The following is an 18735-nucleotide window of genomic DNA, read 5'->3' on the forward strand; positions in this document are numbered from 1 at the left end:
CACATGTGGACGCATGACTGTGCACACACCACACACACACATAAACAACATACAACCCTCAGACACACACGCATATACACACCCCTTCAGGGGCACGCACAGTTCCCTGGGCCCCCACTAGCCAGGGTGGGAAGAGATGCTGGGCTCAGTCCTTTGTGAGTGGGATGTGCGTTGGGAGAGAGACTGAGGGTTAAGTAGAGGGACTGGGTCCTCCACACCCTCTCATCTGTCACCCTTTGGGTTAGGTCTCCATGTCTGCTGCAGGCTCAGTATGTGACAAGGGTCAGGGCTCAGTGTGCGACCCAGAACAGGGCTCAGTCAATGACTGGGGATGGGGCTCAGGTGGCTTCCTGCTCCTCCTAAAAGGCTGATGCTTCTCCGTGGAGGCCCCGGGGAGAAGGGATAACTGCACTTCGGGCATCCCCTTCCTCCTGGGCCTGGCCAGGCCTGGCTGGGGTGATGAGGGGACCCTCCTGTGACCAATCTTCCATCTAGAGATCTCCTGGTCGTCGAGGCCCCAGAGCTGCCCAGCCCCAGGGTCTTGCAGTGGTTGGCAGCCGAGCTCACTACGTGGCAGCCACAGTGCACACGTGGGATGAGACATTTTGGCAAAGGCCATATTTGCAGGGAAAACACTCACAACCGCAAGAAACCCTGCCCCTTCCTGGGTCCCTTCCCGGTGGGCCCTGCGCACTGGGGAGCCTCATAAAGCAGCCTCTGCAACTGCCTGGGGCCACAGAGGGCTTGGCTGGGGCTGAGAGTCAACTTGCCCTGGGAACCACCTGAGGTAGGAATGGAGATCCTCTAGGGAGGAGCCTCAACTTCTCCATCTGTTCAGTGGGGATACTGCCTCCAGCTGCCCTCTGCAGAAGGAACCATCCCTGGTCTGGCTGTGGGACTTTGGGCAAGTGCCACCTGGCTGGGCCTCAGTTACCCATCTGAGCAATGCCTGCCCTGCCAATCTCCTGCTGGGTCCCTTTCCCTGAGTCAGACACGGATTTGTCCACTCAGCTGGTCTGGGGCCTGAGGGGATGGAGCCATGTGAGAGGCTGACACTCAGAACATTCCTGGCCTGGCACAAGAAGAGATGAGGGCAGGAACTGCCCTGGGTCCTCCCCAGTTGGGTTTGGACAGCTGGCCACCAGGCCGGACTGTCTCACTGGGCTGGATTCCTGGCGTCAGGCGACACAGCTCTGGACCTTGGGGTGGTGGGCCTGGGTCTCTCCTTGGGACAGGAAGATGTTCTCAGTCTCCCCATCTGGGAGTCTCTCCATCCTCCTCCGGGTGGCTTGGGTCCGGCAACCGGCCCTGGTTTGCTGTGTGGCCTTAGACAAAGCTATGTCTTCTCTGGGCCTCGGGGGCCATTTCCAGACCAGATGCCCCTGTGGTTCCTAATAAAGCAGAACGGGAAGGCAATTCTTCCCAGTGCAGAGATGCAAAAACTGATGCGTGGGGTCATGGGCAGGACTGGGATCACCACTCACTTGTGATCTCCAGGCTGGGGTGGGATTTGAGCAGCCCAGGGTGGGGTCATTCTGGACAAGCTTCCTGATGCTTGTCCCCACCCTTGCCCACAGATACTGGGGGGCAGGGGCCAGGGCCGCCATGGCTTGGGCACGAGGGCTGGGCCTGCTGCTGGTGCTGCTGCCCGTGGTCGGTGCCTCCAAGCCGGGCATCGTGGTCAGACTCAACAAGGAAGTGCTGAGCTACGGTAAGAGACATGCCGCCAGGCTGTCCTGCGTGTGTCTGTGCACAAGTGTGTGCACGTGAGTCCATGTCTGTGTGTGTGTATACAACCCTAAGTGTAAACATATGTCTGTGAACTCAAAAGCCCCACAGGGACCTGAATTACCTCATCTGTCACTGTGTCCCTGGCCCTCAGACAGTGCTGCTCATCAAATATTTGTGAAATGAATGCGTGAGTGGGAGTACATGCCGTCTCCAATGTGCACATGCGCACACCTGATCGTGCTCCCGTGCCTGAGTGATGGGAAGATGGGCTGGTCTGAGTGGCTACTTTTGCTTGTGTGTGTCTGGTATGAGTTAGAAAATTCATAGAGATGTGCCCACTTGTGTACTCAAGTGTCGGGGAGGGTGACTAACCACGGGCATGTGTGTAGGGGCCAGGGTGCATGCCTGGACGTGTGTATACAGGTGTGGTCGCGCACGTGTGTAGGGGGTCTGGGCGCACATCTATGCTCGGAGAAGTATGTCTTGCACTCACTATACTAGGGAACGTTCAGGAGCTGGGCCCACCCTGCTGAGCTCACAGAGAGAAGAACCATCCCCTCTCTGGGCCCCTCTTGGGTGAGGCCTCATCCCTGTCTCTGTTCCCTCCTTCCAAGTCCTGCCCCATCCCAAGGTTGGGTGGGGGCAAAGTGAGGGAACCTAGGCTCAGGAAGGGGCAAAAGCGGCCTCCCCGCTGCCCCCGGGAGGCTTCTGTGGTCCCACCAAGACTGGGTGCGGAGCGAGAGGGAAATAAGGAGCTATTCCCGCAGGGCCTGCCCAAGCTCAGATAACAGTTTGAGGGACAGAGGTCAGAGAGTAAACAGGACTTTCAGTGGCCCTGGGCCACAAAGTAGAGGAGCTGGCTCAGGGAAGCAGCAGGGACCCTAGGGCACACATAGACTTCCGGAACCTTGAATCCGGGAAGATGGGCAGACAATGAAAAGGGGTCAGTGATCCGTGTTAGAGAGTGGCACATGGATGACTGCCTGCGGGGACAGGAGGCCACTGCCCTCCCCCAGCCACCTCCCTCTGCCTGCTCTGTGTAAGCCTCCTTTATCCCTGGAGAGCCCTTGTGGTGCACCTGACTGTTTGTTCTCAGTGGAAACAAACTGCCAAGAACACACTGTACACACCTCTTCCAAGGCTGGGCTGGTGGCTTCTTACCGTGTCCTCCCTGGCCCATCCCGCAAGCCTCAGGGTTTAAGCCTGTGTCAGGGGAGCACTGTAAGTGGAGTCCACATATCTGAGTCAGAGAGTCTCAGCTCAGCTGCAGAGAGTCAGGCTGGAGAGGGGTCTTGGGAACATGGAGACCACCCCCATCATGTCTTAGGGTCTGAGGAAACTGAAGCCAAGAGAGGCACAGGGACTTCCCCAGGCCCCACAGTGAGTCTGAGGGAAGATCGGGCCTCTGGACTCCTCCTCTGATGCTCCCTTCCAGCACTGTGACCTCTCATTTTAAGCTCCTGTTTAACTGTTTGCTCAGCACCTCCGTCAACCCAGCAGCACAGGCGTGTGAGGAAGTCCAGGGCCTCGAGGGCCAGGTGCCTGGGCCCCTACCCAGCTTCTCCTTGCCAGGGGTCCTCGGGAAACTGAGCATAATACCATACTGATGTCGTAGAATTTTGAGGAAAACCAAAGCACTCAGAACAGTGCCTGGCACAAAGGGAGCGCCATAGTAGTGCTAGCCGTTATTATTACAAAAACAACCAACCACGGGAGCTAACATTTGTAGCGCGCTGAGTTTTTACAGGCACCCTATGTGACAGGCACCATTCTAATGATTGCAGACTAATAGGCGGGGAAACTGAGGCACAGAGCAGCCACACCGAGAGTGGGCTGCAGAGCTGGGATTTGGACCCAGAATCTGAGGGACTCCAGAGCCCCCAGCCTCCAGGTCAGGATGCCCCCCATCCCCGACCCCGCAGGACTGGGAACTGCTCCTTTTGCCTGGGGGCTTGCGGAAAGCACCCCAGGAGGTGGGGCCTGATCGGAGCCTGGCGAAAAGGCCAAGGATGTTACTGGGTTTTTGTTGTTGTTGTTGTTAATGGAGATACCGGGGATTGAACCTAGGACCTTGTGCATGCTAAGCACATGCTCTACCACTGAGCTCTACCCCTACTCCCCCCAAGATGCTATTGTTTTTGAGAAGGTAGACTGGTAAGATTTGGAGAGGCAGAAGCAAGAGAGGAAAGGCCCGGTGGGGTCGTGCACCCAAGGAGGGCAAATCAGGAGCCAAGCGGCCCTCCGTGTACCCGTGGACCAGCCTGCCCTTCCAGTCTCTGAGCTCTCTCCGCCCAAGGTGTGGGGCAGATGGTGGGCAGTGTGGTTTCTCTCTCGGTGGCTCCTGACCTCACCCTGCTCTGGCCCCTCAGTGGCTGAAGTCGGGAAAGTCCCTCTCCAGCAGGCCCTGCAGGTCCCTATCCCACATTTCCTGGACCGGAGTGGACAGGTGATCCAGCCTACCAGGTGAGTGCTCTCGCCCACTGGGAAAAACGTTCCAGCCCACTAGGTGAGTACACTTATCATGGGAGAGTGCTCCCCCACCCGTTAGATGAGTGTTCCCCTCACCAAGTTAGATTCTCCCACCTACCAGGTGAGAGATCACAAGAGGATTTAGAAGGACCCAGACATGGGGGCCGGGTGCCTCTTTTAGTAGATTTCTCCCCTTAGGGGCCAAGGCTGTGGTTCCTGGGTCCCCAGGGCTGGCAGGGTTCTTGGCTACTTCCTCCAAAAGCTGGACATGGAATCTAGACACCATAGGGGTAAATTAGGGTCAGATTTGTGTCTAGATTCTGTGTCCAGCTTTTGGAGGATGTAGCCAAGGGTCCTGCTAGCTCCGGGCACTCAGGCCATACAAAGGACCCCATGTGGTTGTTTGAAAACAGTGCCAGGAGTTCTTGTTTGATGCAGGGACACATCCAGAATGGTTGTCGAGTAAAGAGAAGCAAGTTCCAGGTCAGCCTGTGTCGTAAGGAGAGTCACGGAAAGGCGTCACCCAAGTGCTAACAGAGAGAGTGTTTGAGGATGGCGTTTTGATGTGACTTTGAAACTTTCTACCATTTTGTAGTGCCCCCCACAACTAACTACTGGGCAGGGAAAAAATGACTTTTATTAAAGAAAAAAATAGATTAGCTGAAGAGCGTTTAGCAATCAGAACAGGCAGCTTTACAGAAGGTGAGTTTCCCATTGCTGGAGGGCTACAAGCCAAAGCTGTTGACTGAAGGGGATTTCTGACTTCTGTGGATCCCAAAGTCTTTCCCCATCTTCCCAGTTTTCCAGACCCCTATCAAAAACTAAAATCCCCCCAAGACCTGAGCAGTCATCTCACCCAACTCTTGCCCAATGCTGGGGTCCTCCCTGCATTTCCTACGGGCTGATTGGCTAACTTCGGCTTGCATGCCCCCTATGATGGAAAACTCACTACTGCTTCCTTATCCTGTGGTTCTAGTTGTCAGAATGTCCTTTATAAACTTCAACATATTCAGAGCACCCACCCCAGAGTTGATTCCATGGTTTAAAGGGGGCCACCCTGTCACTTTGATTTCTACCCTGCAGGATTCAGATTCTGAATGTCCATATGCCATATCTCCAGCTGAAATTTATTGCCGGTTTTGGAATACGCTTATCGGCAGCCACCAATTTTACTTTCAAGATCTTTCGGTGAGTGACTCTCCACTCCCATTGCGGGCAGGAGGATTTTCAAGGACTCTCTGAAAGCAGAGTGAGGGGAGAGGATTTAGCAACTCCCAGGACCCCAACTTAGACCTTCCAACTCTCTGTCTAGCGCCCCCTCTCCAGTGCCTTCTCTCCCACCCTCCAGGGGGAGCAAGACTGTGAGACAATTTCTGAGAACCCAGACCCTACTCAACAGCTGCGTAGCTAGGCAGTCATCTCACTTCTCCGCTCCTGAGTTTATCTTCTCTGTAAAACAACCAGGATGAAATGAAACTTTGCAGCATGGCAACACGGGTTGTCGTGAATGTATGCATTGCTATGATTAAAATTATATTACCCCTTTCACAGTGTAAGGCACATAGTAGGTGCTCAATAAAATATTAGAATTACTTCTGTGCATCAGTCACTTTACGTGCATTTAATTTTCAAACTGGGAGCAGGACACTCTTATTTTAACTCCTCTGTCCTGATGCTATCATTTTAAAAGTGCTCATTGTGGGCCAGGCTCCAAGCAGGATGTTTTCACATGACTGTCTCCTAGGAAACTCAGCACAGCAGCCCTGTGAGAGGTAACACCAATCTTATGTCCATTTTACAGAAGAAGAAACTGAGGCTTAGCATAGGGACTGAGTGGCCCAGAGTCTCACAGTAAGAGGGTCCAAGGAAGCCAGAGTTCAAAGTCATCTGTGACGATGTTTGTGACCCTGAGTGGAGTTTGTGGGTGTGCCCAGCATCCATCTCATGTTGAGGGGGGCCCTGCCTGTGTTAAGTGGACGGCAGGCTCTGGCTGGGGAGAGATGTGGGGTCGCACATTGGTCAATGTGGCCTCTGCTGGGCAGTGCCTCTGGGGCTCAGAACTGCTGTCCCTGCAGTGTCCCAGAGCCCCTGCACCTGATGCTGCCCGTGACGCTGCTGGCTGACACCCTCGTGGCCCAGGGCTCCATCGGGACCCCCGTGGTCAGCATCTCTGCCTGCTACTCACTCTTCAACAAGGCCGTCGTGTTTGATGGTTATAACAGGTGGGTGTCTGTTGGGGGCTCGGCTGCAGGACCCCAGACACTGAGGCTGCAGGTGCCATTTCTTGAACTTCCCACTTCATCCAATCACCACAATGGGACTCAGAGCCTCCCTCCACCCCAGTATGACATCTATTTCATGGCTGAGAACACTGAGACTCAGAGAGGGGGAGGGACACACCCGAGGTCACACGGTGAGAGTGTGGCTAAAGCCTGTGTCCCCATCACTGCCCCGCACCACGTGACTATGCGTACTAGCCACTAACTAGCCACTATTTGGGGAGGGAGCCTGGGCTGGCAGTCACTGTTAGGGACCTCAGAGGGATGCCCCACTGCAAAATGAGGAGTCTGATGCCCAGGGAGGGGATGAGACCCACCGAGCTCTCACTGTGAGTCAGGCGGCGGCTCCTGTTGGATCTAAAGCTAACAGCCGTGCCCACCTCCAGAGCACCTGCTGTGTGCTGGGCGCCTTCTGGGCCCTTTATGTGTGTCGTCTCGCAGGAGCCCTACCAGGTGGGTGGGAGTATTGTCCGCATCTCACAGGACAGCAAACAGAGGCACAGAGTGGTTAAGTGACTCACCTAAGGTCACACAGCTGGCAAACGGGTACAAACCCTGGCAGCCTGACTAACCCCACTGCTGTGAATTTCTCTGCCTTATGTCTATGCCTTCCCGCCCATTGGTGGGGGCTCACTGTCAGTTGAGTATTTTAGAGTCTTAAAAGAGTGCAACATTTACACAAAGACTGGACTTTTTCCCCAGAGAAGGCTTGGGCATAAATCTAGTCACACTTGAGTCCCACGATCAGCCTGTGTAACTCATGACCCCTCGCAGTCCTCAGGGGCGGGGGCTGCTTGTGGTTTATTGCTCGGGTACCGGAAACCCAGAGTTTGATGTCATTGAAAACTTAGATGCCATCCTCCCACCTCCGCCGAGAGGCCACTGTGAAGTTGGGTCACAACTAAGATCAACTTTTGGGAAACCAAGGAACCATAATTTCCCATGGATCCCCACTGAGAAACACAGATTTAGACCCATCCCTCAGCTAGGCCCAGTGAGGAAGGGACTTGGTAGGTATGTCCCAGAGAAAGGGGGCCCACATAGGAAGAAGCAGACCCAGGACCCCTGTCCTGCCCCCGTCTCCCTGGGCTCAGTGGCCACGAAGCCATCAGCCCAGGACATGGCCACTTACGGCTTTTGCAACTCCCTCAGTCTCCCCCGAGCCTGGCCTCATTCTCACATCTCAGCCACTTCCAAACCTCCAGGCTGTTTCCTCCCCTGTGGGGTCAATCGTGCTGGCACCGTGCCCGGCACATGGCAGGGGGTGGTGCGGGAGTTGCCGACCCCCTGGCTGAGGGAGGGGACAGACGTCTCTCAGGGAAATGTGGCTTTGCCGAAAGACAGGCCCCAAGGCACTGACCTGGAGCTCAGGCCCTTTGGGTGTCTCTTCCTTAGCACAGCCCCTGCGCTGCTGGCCCCTCTGCAGAAGCACATCAAAGCTGTCCTGCAGAACAAGGTAAAAGACTTCCTGCCAGGTCTCCCGAGGTGGGGGCCGTTCACATCAGAAGGGTCAGAAGGCATGTGAATGAATGGGAGATTGCAGGTGTCGGAGACTGAGATTTTTTTTTCACTAGAAAGCCCTTCGTGGGCTCCTCCAGTTTCCCCGTGAGGGCAGGGAGGAGGCTGGGGCAATGAACGGTCCAGGGCAATGAAGCGGGGGCCCAAACAGGGTGCAGTTGTGGGGCTGCAGCGGAGGGAGGCTCATCCTCTTGGACCAGCCCCAAGTCCATGCTGGAGGGTGGGGTGGGAACAGTGCTTGCAGGGCCAGGTAGCTTCTGAGAAGGGAACAAAATAACAGTGGGCCAGGGCGTGGGCACAACCAGGCTTCCAATCCTGGTTCTCCTCCCTCTCAGCTGGGACCCTGGAACAAGTCCCCCAGCCTCCCTCTCTCCACATCTAGAGCGCCCCTGGCAGGTGGCAGGGGTGGAGAGCATCAACAGCGCGGAGAGTTTAGGACAGTTTGGGAGAGTGAGTGTCACCGTCACTATTTTAGCTCTCATCGTTGTCTGCAGGCAGCTGACTTGGTGGGAGCTGGTGCCCTAGGGGCCAGGGCCCTACCCCACCGGAAGAGCCCTCTCTCTCCCTGCCCCTTCCCACTCCACCCAGCCTCCTTTAATGGGCTGTAGTGGAGACCAGATCAGCCCACTGTGTGCCATCCTGCACTTTCAAGAGGCAAGCCTCAACATTCCCATCTCGCAGATGAGAAAACTGAGGCTTGAGGGCTGAAGGCAGGACAGCCTGACCCAGCCCTCTTCTCTGCCTCCTGGCCTTGCCTGGCCCAGCCTCACCAGCTCTTCCCTGGACCAGCTGTGAACACCCCCGGCCTCGCAGCCTCTCCTCTGCCTCACCTTCTCTCACGCTGATCCCACCTTAGTCCGCTTCTCTGTGCCCAGGACTCCAGTCTCCCTGGCCTGGGCTGCTGACCACTGCCTGCCTCCACTGCAGGCCCTTCTGCCAGCTGGGCCTCTGTGCCCCAGGGCAGCAGGCTACTTTCCTTGGCTGCCCGGGGCCCAGCTGTGGCCACCTCTGCTGTGTCCCACAGCCCCTGCTTCCCCTCTGAATCTCGTGTCCAGAGGAGATGCTGGAAGATGCCCACTGGCTGGTGGAGGAAAGATCCCAGGCCTTGGCATCCGGGTTGGGAGAGGCTTCCAGACAGGGACTCTGGACCCTCCCAGCCTTGCCTCTCCAGTCCCAAGGGCCGCCCTAACCCAGCCGCTCTGTCTTTCCGCAGCTGTGCCTGAGAATCTCCAACCTGGTGCAGGGCCTCAATGTTCACCTGGGCACTTTAATCGGTAAGACCTGGGTGCCCAGGGGGAGGGGGCTGAGGCCTCTGAGATCCTCTGGGGCCCCCCGACCCTCCTTTGCATCAGCGTCGACCTCTGGGAGGTCAGTCACAGGCTGCCTGAACAATTATTGGTGGAATTTGAGACTCTCCAAATTCTAGAACTGAATCTGAATATCGTGTGTGTGTGTGTGTCAGTTTGTAATTGCCTCCTCCTCTGCCTGGAGATTCAGGGACCCCAGCCTCCCCCAGTTTTGCTGCCACAGCTCCCACATTCTTAGCTGGATTCTCTTCCTGTCCCCCACTTTCTGGGCTTAGGCCCTTATATTCCACCTCCTCTTGGACACCTCCTCCTGGAGGTCCCCCAGCCCCTCCAACTCAGCACATCCTTCACAGAACTCAAGCTCTCCTGCTCCCAAATGCCCCGCTCCCATTTCCCATTCTCAGAGGCCACCCCCCACCCAACAGGAGCCCACAGCCCAGGCTCCCTCTCCTCTGCCTCTGCCATCAGCCTCGTCTCACCCCGGATTTTTCCTCCTTACCTAGGGAGTACTAGGACTGTACTAGGAGAAGGTCACTGTCAGGCCAGTGTCCCCAGAAGCGGACCCTGAGATGAGGATCTCAGTGTAAGTGGTTCAAATGCAGGGTGGCCCTAGGCAGCACTAGTTGGGGAAGGGAGCCATCAGACAGGAAGGGAAGGTGTGTTAATGAGGGGTCCTCACTGTGGGCACCTGGGGGCTCAGCCCCACTGGGAGGCTCTTGGAGACTGAGTTGAACATCCCTAGTGTGGTCCTACCTGAGGGGCAGGAGCTGGGGTATGTGTCCACCAACTCCCATCAGTCAGTGGTCACCTCCCCACTGGCCCACACACCTTCCTCCACCCAGGGCTTCCCGGGGCTCGCAGCCCGACACAGTTCACTTAGAACTGTGTGTCCTGAACAAGGCTCAGGCAGGGCTTCAACTTACAACATGGGATTAAAGCTCTGAAAGTAGGTCGGCTTCATCTTTTTAGCGGTATTCATCAGCATTGAAGAACTACACTGGCAGTTACCCACACATCCCCAGACTGATCACAGAACACATCCTCTATTGATTCAGGGGGTGATATATTCTCAGTGAGTCCTGCGCATAATCCAGGGTTCCGTCTGTTTTTTCACGAACCTGTTTTGAAGCTGTTCCATTTTGAAGTGCACCTTCTCCTACTGGACAGAGGATTCTCATTGACTCTGTGACATCCAGAGCTGCAGACTGTTGGCAGCTGTACTTGGCAATCAGCTGGCTTTGCCTTTGAGTTGGGGGTTTACATCTAACTCTCACACAGCCTGGGTTAGGTGTGCAGGGATGAGGGTGGTGGGGACAGGGGTGCAGGAATGGAGGGTGTGGGGACAGTTACAGGGGGTGGTATGTTGGCATTCCATGTCCATCTCAGACAGAAGGGATGTCTGGCAGGGTCCGTGTTTACCCCTGGTGGCTTCTTTAGTGAATATTTTCAAATCAAGGTAGCTTTGGCTTTCTTGTGCAAACTGTTAACAACAGTCCTATAAGGTGACATCATTATCCCCAGTTTACAGGTGGGAAATCAGAGGCACCGAGTCTAAAATCCCTAGCATGGTGCTAAAGACCTGGTGAATCAGCTCACCCCAGTTTTCTCCTCTTCATGTGTCCACCTTCTGCTCTGTCCACACTTCACAGCCCAGGTCAAGGTCTGGGGAACATTCCTTGACCTCCCCTACTCCCCTCACTGCTTCAACACCAATATTACCTTAATAGGAGGTACCAAGAAGCCAGGGAAACTGAACTTGGAATCAAAGGATATGAATGTGAATTTTGGCCCAGTTGCTCGCTTGCTGTGTGATCTTAGGTAATTCATGCCATCTCTCTGAGCTTAGTCATTCTACCCAAAAATGGGAATCAGAATTTCTCCTATTCCCATGTGTTGCTGCAAGACAGCACAGGTTTCGTGCCTGGCAGGCAGTAAACTCAATAAACGTTAGTCTCTCCCTCCTTCCTCTGAGGGGTTGTTTCCATCAAGATGCCTTGTAACTGGGTTCATACCAGAGACCACCTCTTCCCCTTGTCTTTGAGGAATTAAGGAAAAAAAAATCTAGTAAAAGAAACCTAAGTGTCTAGTCCTGGGGGACTGTTTACACGAGTCACGTACATGTGGAACGTGGAGTGACAGGAACCATTTAAAAGCACAGTTTAAAGGAGTGTTTAATCACCTAACAACGTGCCCGGCCAAATACAATGTAAGAAGAGCTAATATTTACTGTAGGATTATTAGTTCCATTTTACAGATGAGGAAACTGAGGCAGCCCTCCTTGAGAGTTTGTGCTTTTCACTAAGCTGTCATGCCACTCGGTAAAGAAAAAGAGATGGACACAAAACTATATATAGCTAGGCTCCAGCTTTACAGGGAGAGAGAGAGAGTTCATTTCTGCATAAGAAAATACTGAAAAAGAAATACATTTAACATTCTAGGTTATATTTTTTCCATCTTTTAAAATCTTCCATATGCCTACAATAAATGTGCATTATTATTTTATAATTTTTAATGGTTTTACTCATTTAAAAACATATAACAATTATTTTTAGTGTCCAGTTCTATGAGCTTTGATAAATAAATGCATATGGTCATGTAGGAACCACCACACTTGAAATAGAGAACATTCCACCAGCCCCAAAATCTCTTGGTGCTGCCCCCCTCCTCCACCCTGATCTTTGACAACCACTGATGTGTAGAAATGGAGTCAGACTGCATTGCTTTTACAATCATAAATTTCCAAAATGCTAGAGAAAATAAAATTAAATCCAGAAGAGAGTAGAAAATCAGAATGGACACGCACACACACACGCACACACACACACTAAAATGCTGGTTATCCAGAGCCTTTCGGGGAGGACGCCTTGCTAACAGGTGGGCTCTCCTGACGGTGGGCCTTCACCTGCCATGCGGTCTCGCTGTGTCCAGAGGTGTGGTTCCCACAAGTGACTCAGCCTGTGCAAACTTCCCCGTGAGGGTATTCTGAGCTTTCAGAAAACTCACCTTATAGGACTGAGTTCTTAACTCACCTCCCTGGGGGCTTCTCCAAGGATCTGTGGGGGAACCCCCATTGCCCTGGGGCGTGTGCCTTCTGGGTTCCTGCAGGAAGCAGTGTGCTTAAGCAGAGGGAGAGTGGCTTTGGAGTCAGATGGATCAGGTATACAATCCTGAGCACAGCTGAGCTTACCAAACTACGTGTGTGTGTGTGTGTGTGTGTGTGTGTGTGTTTGTGTGTGTGTGTGTGTGATGGGCTCCTAACCCGACAGGCTGGTGCTGAGGATTGAATGACCTAGTGTAAGCCAGCAGCCTGGGCCTTGATAAATGGACACTCCCTTCTTTTTCTCTGGTTCCTTCTTGCCTTTGTCAGGGGGCACTTGTGCCTGGAGTGACCCTACTCTGTGCTAACTTGTAATCTCTAGTCTTCCACTGACTAGGAAAGCAGACGCCAAAACTGTTAGAATTGTGTCTCAACTAAGAGTCAACAGGTTATGAGTGGCTGAATCTTGGGTGTATGCTTTGCAACTTTAATTTGCTTACTCGGGGCCTTTTCTAACTTCTTTTCTTGGCCTGGGTCTGGCTAAATGAGGCATTGGTGGATAATGCTAAGAATACCATCTTCTCTTCTTCACCCCGGCCTTGTTTAGGCCTCAGCCCTGTGGGTCCAGAGTCCCAGGTTCGCTACACCATGATCAACGCGCCCAACGTCACTAAAGACTACATTTCCTTTGATATCAACGTAAGTGCCTCCTTGTCAGCCCAGAGCTGGGGATTTGTTTCCTCTGGAGTCCTTGGTGTTCTGGAAGATTCCTAAAGGAGCAGAAGAGTTGAGGGGAGAGGAGCTGGGAGCCTTCCAGATGGGAGCATGGCACATAGGCAAAGGCGTGAGGCTGCCAACATGGGGCACCCTGGGGTGGGCAGCATCTCACAGCCCAGGATCTGCCGTGGAGCTGCCTGCCTGTTGAGGCCCCACTGCCTCTCCCTCCCTCCTTGCCCCCACCCCCACCCCCCGCAGGCTGTCCTCTTCCTGCTGGGCAAGCCCATCATCCTGCCTATGGATGCCACCCCCTTCGTGCTGCCGTCGCACGTGGGCACCAGCGGTGTCATGGCAACCGTGGGCCTCTCCCAGGACCTCTTTGACTCTGCCATCCTGCTGCTGCAAAAGGCTGGTGCACTCAACATGGACATCACAGGGCAGCTGGTGAGGGCCGGTCCTGCTGCCCAGGGCACGTGGCCCAGCCTGGGGAGACCTGGCAGAGGCCAAATCATGGGTGGGTGGGGCAGCTGGAGCTTTGGGGCCACAGGGTGGCTGTTGGAAGGGTTAAATGGGGTGATCAGGAGGCAAGAAGTGGTCTAGCTCGGGGAGTTGTTGCCTTAACACCTACCATGTATGGGGGCTCATTTCAGAAGTTGAGTAACAACCCGCTGAACACCTCCACGCTGGGCCAGGTCATCCCTGAGGTTGGTGATGTTTCTGGTCATTCCAGGGGCTGAGACTCAGAGCTGGAGTGGGAGGCTCTCTGGGCTGTGGGATCTCTGTTGTATCATGTCTGCTCCAAGTGGGGTTCAGCACCTGCCCCTTTATCTGCACCTCCTCCACCTCCCGGATGGCCCCTCCTTCTGCCCAAAACTTGCTCTGTTTTCTCCTCTTTGCAGTGCACAAGAGGTGCCCTCTGCCCTCAGTATCTTTTCTCCTTCCTTTTCCTTATCCATCTTCAAGTCCGAGCTCAAGGATTACCTCCTCAGGGAGGATGAAGCCCGTCATCCGGTCCAGGAGCCTCCTTGTGCTCCCAAGCCCATCCCTCCCTCCTGGTACCGATTGTACAGGATGTGCCTGTCTTCACGCTACCACCATCCGACTGGGTGTCCCTGAGGGCAGGGGGCAGGGGTGGACCCACCTCTGTGGCCCAGGCATGTAAAGCACAATGGTGGCTTGATTGGTGTCTCAGGAATGATGAATAAAGAGTCCACCCAGCCTTAGCCCCCAGGTGCCTTCCTCCCTCTTGCCCTCTCTGCTCCCCAGGTGGCCCGCCAGTTCCCCGAGCCCAGGCCCTTGGCACTCAAGGTGCGGCTGGATGCCATACCCGTGGTCACACTCCATACCAACAATGCCACGTTGAGGATACAGCCCTTCGTGGAGGTCCTGGCCCCAGACTCCGACTCGGCTTTCCAGTCCCTCTTCTCCCTCGATGTGGTGAGTGAGGTGGGCTGGGCGGGGTTGGCCAGGGGGATGGGTGACTCTCAAGGAGACCCCACTTCCTCCCTCGCTCGCCTTACTTGCTCTGCTCTATCCACACCGGTCCCCTGGCTGTTCCTTCAATGTGCCAGGACATTTCTGCCTCAGGACCTTTGCACATGCCTCAGACATACTTCCCTTTGTTCTTGGCATGGCTGGCTTCTCCTCATCTTTTGGGTCTTAGCTTCAATGTCACAACCTTCCTCCCAGCAGCCTTCCAGGACTACTGGGAGAAAGATGGTCTCCACCAGCCTCTCCACACAGCTTCATGGCACCCACCACTCTCTGAAAGGATCCTGTCTGATTACTTTGGTTATTGTTCACCTCATCCACTGACCTGTGCTTCAAAACCCTGAATGAATAGGGGGATAGGTGGGAGGCTGGGGTAGCTGGTGGCCAGCTGAGAGCTCTCCCATGGCTCTGTGCCCTTTGACCCCGTTCTCCCCACACACCCAGGTAGTGAACCTGAGCCTCCAGCTCTACGTGTCTGAGGTGAGACTTCAGGGGACCACGTCTGTGTTGGGGTAAGTGAGGCCTCCTGGACCCAGCAGCCTCAACGTGTTCCTCTGTGCAGTGAGCCTGCAGCCACCCACCACAGTGTCAGTCAGAGGAGCCTGGGAGGCAGCAGGCGTGGTACGTGGGTGGCGGGCACTAGGCCCCATTCCTAACCCCCCTGCTTCCCTTTCAGGAATGTCCAGGTCACTGTGGCCTCCTCTAATGTGGGCTTCATTGAAGTGAGTGTGGTGCTGGGGTCTCCAGATACCCCCTCGCTGGGTGGTGCAGGCCTTGAGCTCGGGGAAGGGGAGTGTGCCCACGTGTGCTCACGTGCGTGTACATGCTGCCACCATCAGGCTTCCTTCCTGGGGTGCTTGGGGACAGTGGCCAGGCAGTGGCCCACCCATCGGACAGTCTGTCTTTCCCAGGCTGTCCGTCTGCTAGGCAGCCAGTCAGCCAGCCTCAGCGGGGTCAGTCAGTCGGTCTGTCCCTCTGCCTGGGTGTCCGCGGCTTGTCAGCCCCGCCCTCAGCCCAAGAATCACTGAGTCCAATAGTACGTTTCTATAGAAGCCAGCGTCAGACAGTGTCAGCTGCTCTTGCAGTCACATGGCTGGCCCACCAGCTGCCCTGCATCCCTTTGTCGAGTGGCCCACCAGGTCGCCCCATCAGTCTGTCCACCGTCAGTTGATCTGTCTGTTGGTCGGCACAGCAGGGCAGCCAGTGAATGAAAGTCAGTCAGGGGCTGGTCTCTCAGCCTCCCCTCAGGCCAGCATTTCCGGTGCCTGATGCCGACCCGACCCCAGGGGTAGCTGGCTCTGCTTGAAGCCCGGACCAGGGAGACCTGCCCTCATCCCTCCCCCGTGTCTCTACTGTCTGTGTGTCTGTCTGTGTGTTCACATGTGCCGGCCTGTCGCGGGGCTATGGTCACCATCTCCCTGGCTCCACGAATGCAGATGGAGCAAGTGCAGTCACTCATGGGTAACGTGTTTCAGAGGCCCCTGCTGGACCACCTCAATGGTGAGCTCTGCCCTCTGGCCCCCCTCCTGCCCCTCCACCTGCTCCAGGCTCCAACCCGGCCCCTTTCTACCTCCTAGGCTCAGAGATTAAGAGGGTGGCCTCGGGAGTCCAGCTGCCTGTGTGCGCATCTTGGCTTGACTGTTTAGCAGCTGGATGATCTTAGCTAAGCTCTGTGTCCTCCCTGAGGCTCAGTTTTCCCTTCTGTAAAGTGGGTATAATGATAATGGTTCCTACTTCTGGGGTATCTGTGGAACTCAGTGTCACAATGCACATGAGGACTTCCGCGCAGAGCCAGCTCCAGGTGATACTTTGTTATGGTCTTCCAGCTGAGCATGATTTCTTCTTGCCCTCCTGCAGCTCTCCTGAGCATAGGGGTTGCCCTCCCCAGTGTGACCAATCTCCGCTACATTGCCCCTGAGGTCTTTGTCTACGAGGTGAGAGCCTTTGGGTGTGATCAGAAGGGCCTCTTCCATCCTTAGAGGGAGGCTGGGCTTGGCGATGCGGGGGTCACCTCTCTCCTTCCCTTCCTGCTGGTGCACACACTGGGGTCCAGGGTCAGCCAGGCCTGGGAGTGCCCCCTGCTCCCACCCAGGTCACGCCATGAATCATCAGTTGCAGTGTGATGGACAATTCAGGATGTTGAGAGACATTGGAGCAAGGGTTTCACCCACTCTTTAGTCCTCATCAAGTATCACACCAGGCCACATTCAGGAGATTAGGGCCTTTGATTGTCCTGTGACTCTGTGTCCTGGGATAGGCACGGGCCCCTTAGAGTCTGGGGGAGGGCGGAGGAGGGAGCTCTTCCAGCTTTGTACACAAACCTCCACAGGCTGGATGTGGGAGGGGATTCTGACCCTTCTAAATGACTTTCCCTGGATCAGAAATTGTGGACCAGGGTGAAATTCAATCCCCACCCCCTAGGAAGAGATCCTACAACTTCTTTCTGTTTCACCCAAGATTTGAAAGGATAATATTCTTTCTAATTCACTCAATAAGACGTGCACAGGACAGAACACTTAACCAAGGTCCCTCAAGCCCACCATCTCCGTGTCTCACTCGCACTCCCTGAGTGGAACCTCCTGACGTCCTCCAGGGGGGACGCCCTCACTGTTTGAGAACTGTGGTCCCAGGCAGTTGGGTGCTCTACCCCGCTAAGCAGGAACAACCAGCTCACGCTGGAGCAGGACTTTTGGTGGGAATTCCCCCAAGACTTCCCCAAACAGACAGAGTTGGTGGCTGAGCCACCTTGGCACTTCCAAATCCAGCCACCTGGGTCTGAAGTCAAAGGTTCCTAGACCTATACTGTCCGATAGAACTTCCTGCAAGGATGGAAATCTGCACTGTCCGAGGCAGTGGCCACGATCAGCTGCTGGGCACATGTGGCTATTGGGCACTAGAAATGTGGCCAATGCAACTGAGGAGGTGAATTCTAAATTTTACTTAATTTATATGCACAGCAGTCCCCCTTCATCTGCAGGGGATATGTTCCAAGACACCCCCCTCCAAGTGGATGCCTGAAACTGCAGCTAGATTGTACCAAACCCACATATACTATGTTCTCCCTATACCCAGGGGCAGGTAGCACAGACAGTGTGGATCCGCTGGACAGAGGGATGACTCATGTCCAGGGTGGGATGGAGCAGGATGACGGGAGAGTTCATCACACTACTCAGCATAGCATGGAATTTAAAACTTATGAACTGTTTACTTCTAGAATTTTCCATTTAACATTTTTGGACTGTAGTTAAACTTGGGTAAATGAAACCATGGGTAATAGGGGACTACAGTAATTAGCCACATGTGGCTAATGGCTACTGTACTGGACCACCTATGAGCTACACAAAGGCAGGGACTGGGTCTGATTTTTTTCTCTGCTGGGTCCCCAGCACCTGGCACAGGGCTTGGCTCAGAGTAGAGGCTCAGTGAAGATGTGCTGAATGAATGAAAGGAAGGAAGGAAGGAAGATAGATCAGCAGGCCCCCAGGACGTTTCTGCAGTACAGTGAAGAGAGCAGGGGACATATGGGGGATGCCTGAATCTGCTGGGGAGACTTGAACTTGGAGAAGACACTCAGTGGTCTGGACTCCTGGCCATAAAACAGAGATGATCCTGACCATTTGCGGAGCATGCATCCAGCTCCAGCCCCACGCTGAGTGCTCTGCCTGCGCAGTCTGGCTGCATCCTTAGAGTAGCCTTTGCGAGGTGGATGATGTCACCACCCCAAGTGACAGTAGGAAACTGAGGCCCAGAGAGGCAAAGGACACACACAGCAAGAGTGACAGAATATGAACTCAGAGCCAGGCTGATGGGGCAGCTGGGGTCCTATGGTCCTCGTGTCCATAGACCTGACCTGATGGTTGTCTTTGCCCTTCAGGGCTACATTGTGGTGTCCGGCGGACTCTTGTACCAGCGCTGATGTGAGACCACTTGGAGTGCTGCTCTGGGGACCCTTTTGCCTCGAGCCACTTGGGAAACCTAGGCAAAGCCACACTTAGACATCACCAGCAAGCTGGATGGCCCGGCTAGCTGCTTAATCCCACCCTTTCCCCTTCCCCTCCCTGGTCCTGCCTTCATCCCTTCTTTGTAAGGAGCAGGTAGCTCCTCCAGGCTGCACAGACCTGTCTCCTCTTGCATTAAACATCTTCTCTTGAGCTGCAACTTCCAGCTAGGCCTGGCCAACTCTTTG

General features: G+C 54.7%; 1 protein-coding gene across 1 annotated transcript; it reads left to right on the forward strand.

The window, feature by feature from the left end:
• The first annotated feature begins 647 nt into the window (after positions 1-647).
• Positions 648-18707, forward strand: BPIFB2 (BPI fold containing family B member 2). The gene is made up of 16 exons (XM_074347138.1): positions 648-787; positions 1578-1711; positions 4101-4194; positions 5284-5388; positions 6276-6422; positions 7875-7935; positions 9211-9271; positions 12949-13040; positions 13317-13502; positions 13709-13762; positions 14325-14495; positions 14994-15061; positions 15226-15271; positions 15986-16049; positions 16407-16483; positions 18424-18707. Exons 2-16 carry the CDS (start codon positions 1606-1608, stop codon positions 18463-18465), a joined length of 1374 nt encoding a protein of 457 aa, XP_074203239.1. The 5' UTR covers positions 648-787; positions 1578-1605; the 3' UTR covers positions 18466-18707.
• Positions 18708-18735: the final 28 nt, after the last annotated feature.

Source organism: Camelus bactrianus, chromosome 19 (genome assembly GCF_048773025.1).
Source record: "Camelus bactrianus isolate YW-2024 breed Bactrian camel chromosome 19, ASM4877302v1, whole genome shotgun sequence".
NCBI classification, from domain to species: Eukaryota; Metazoa; Chordata; class Mammalia; order Artiodactyla; family Camelidae; genus Camelus; species Camelus bactrianus.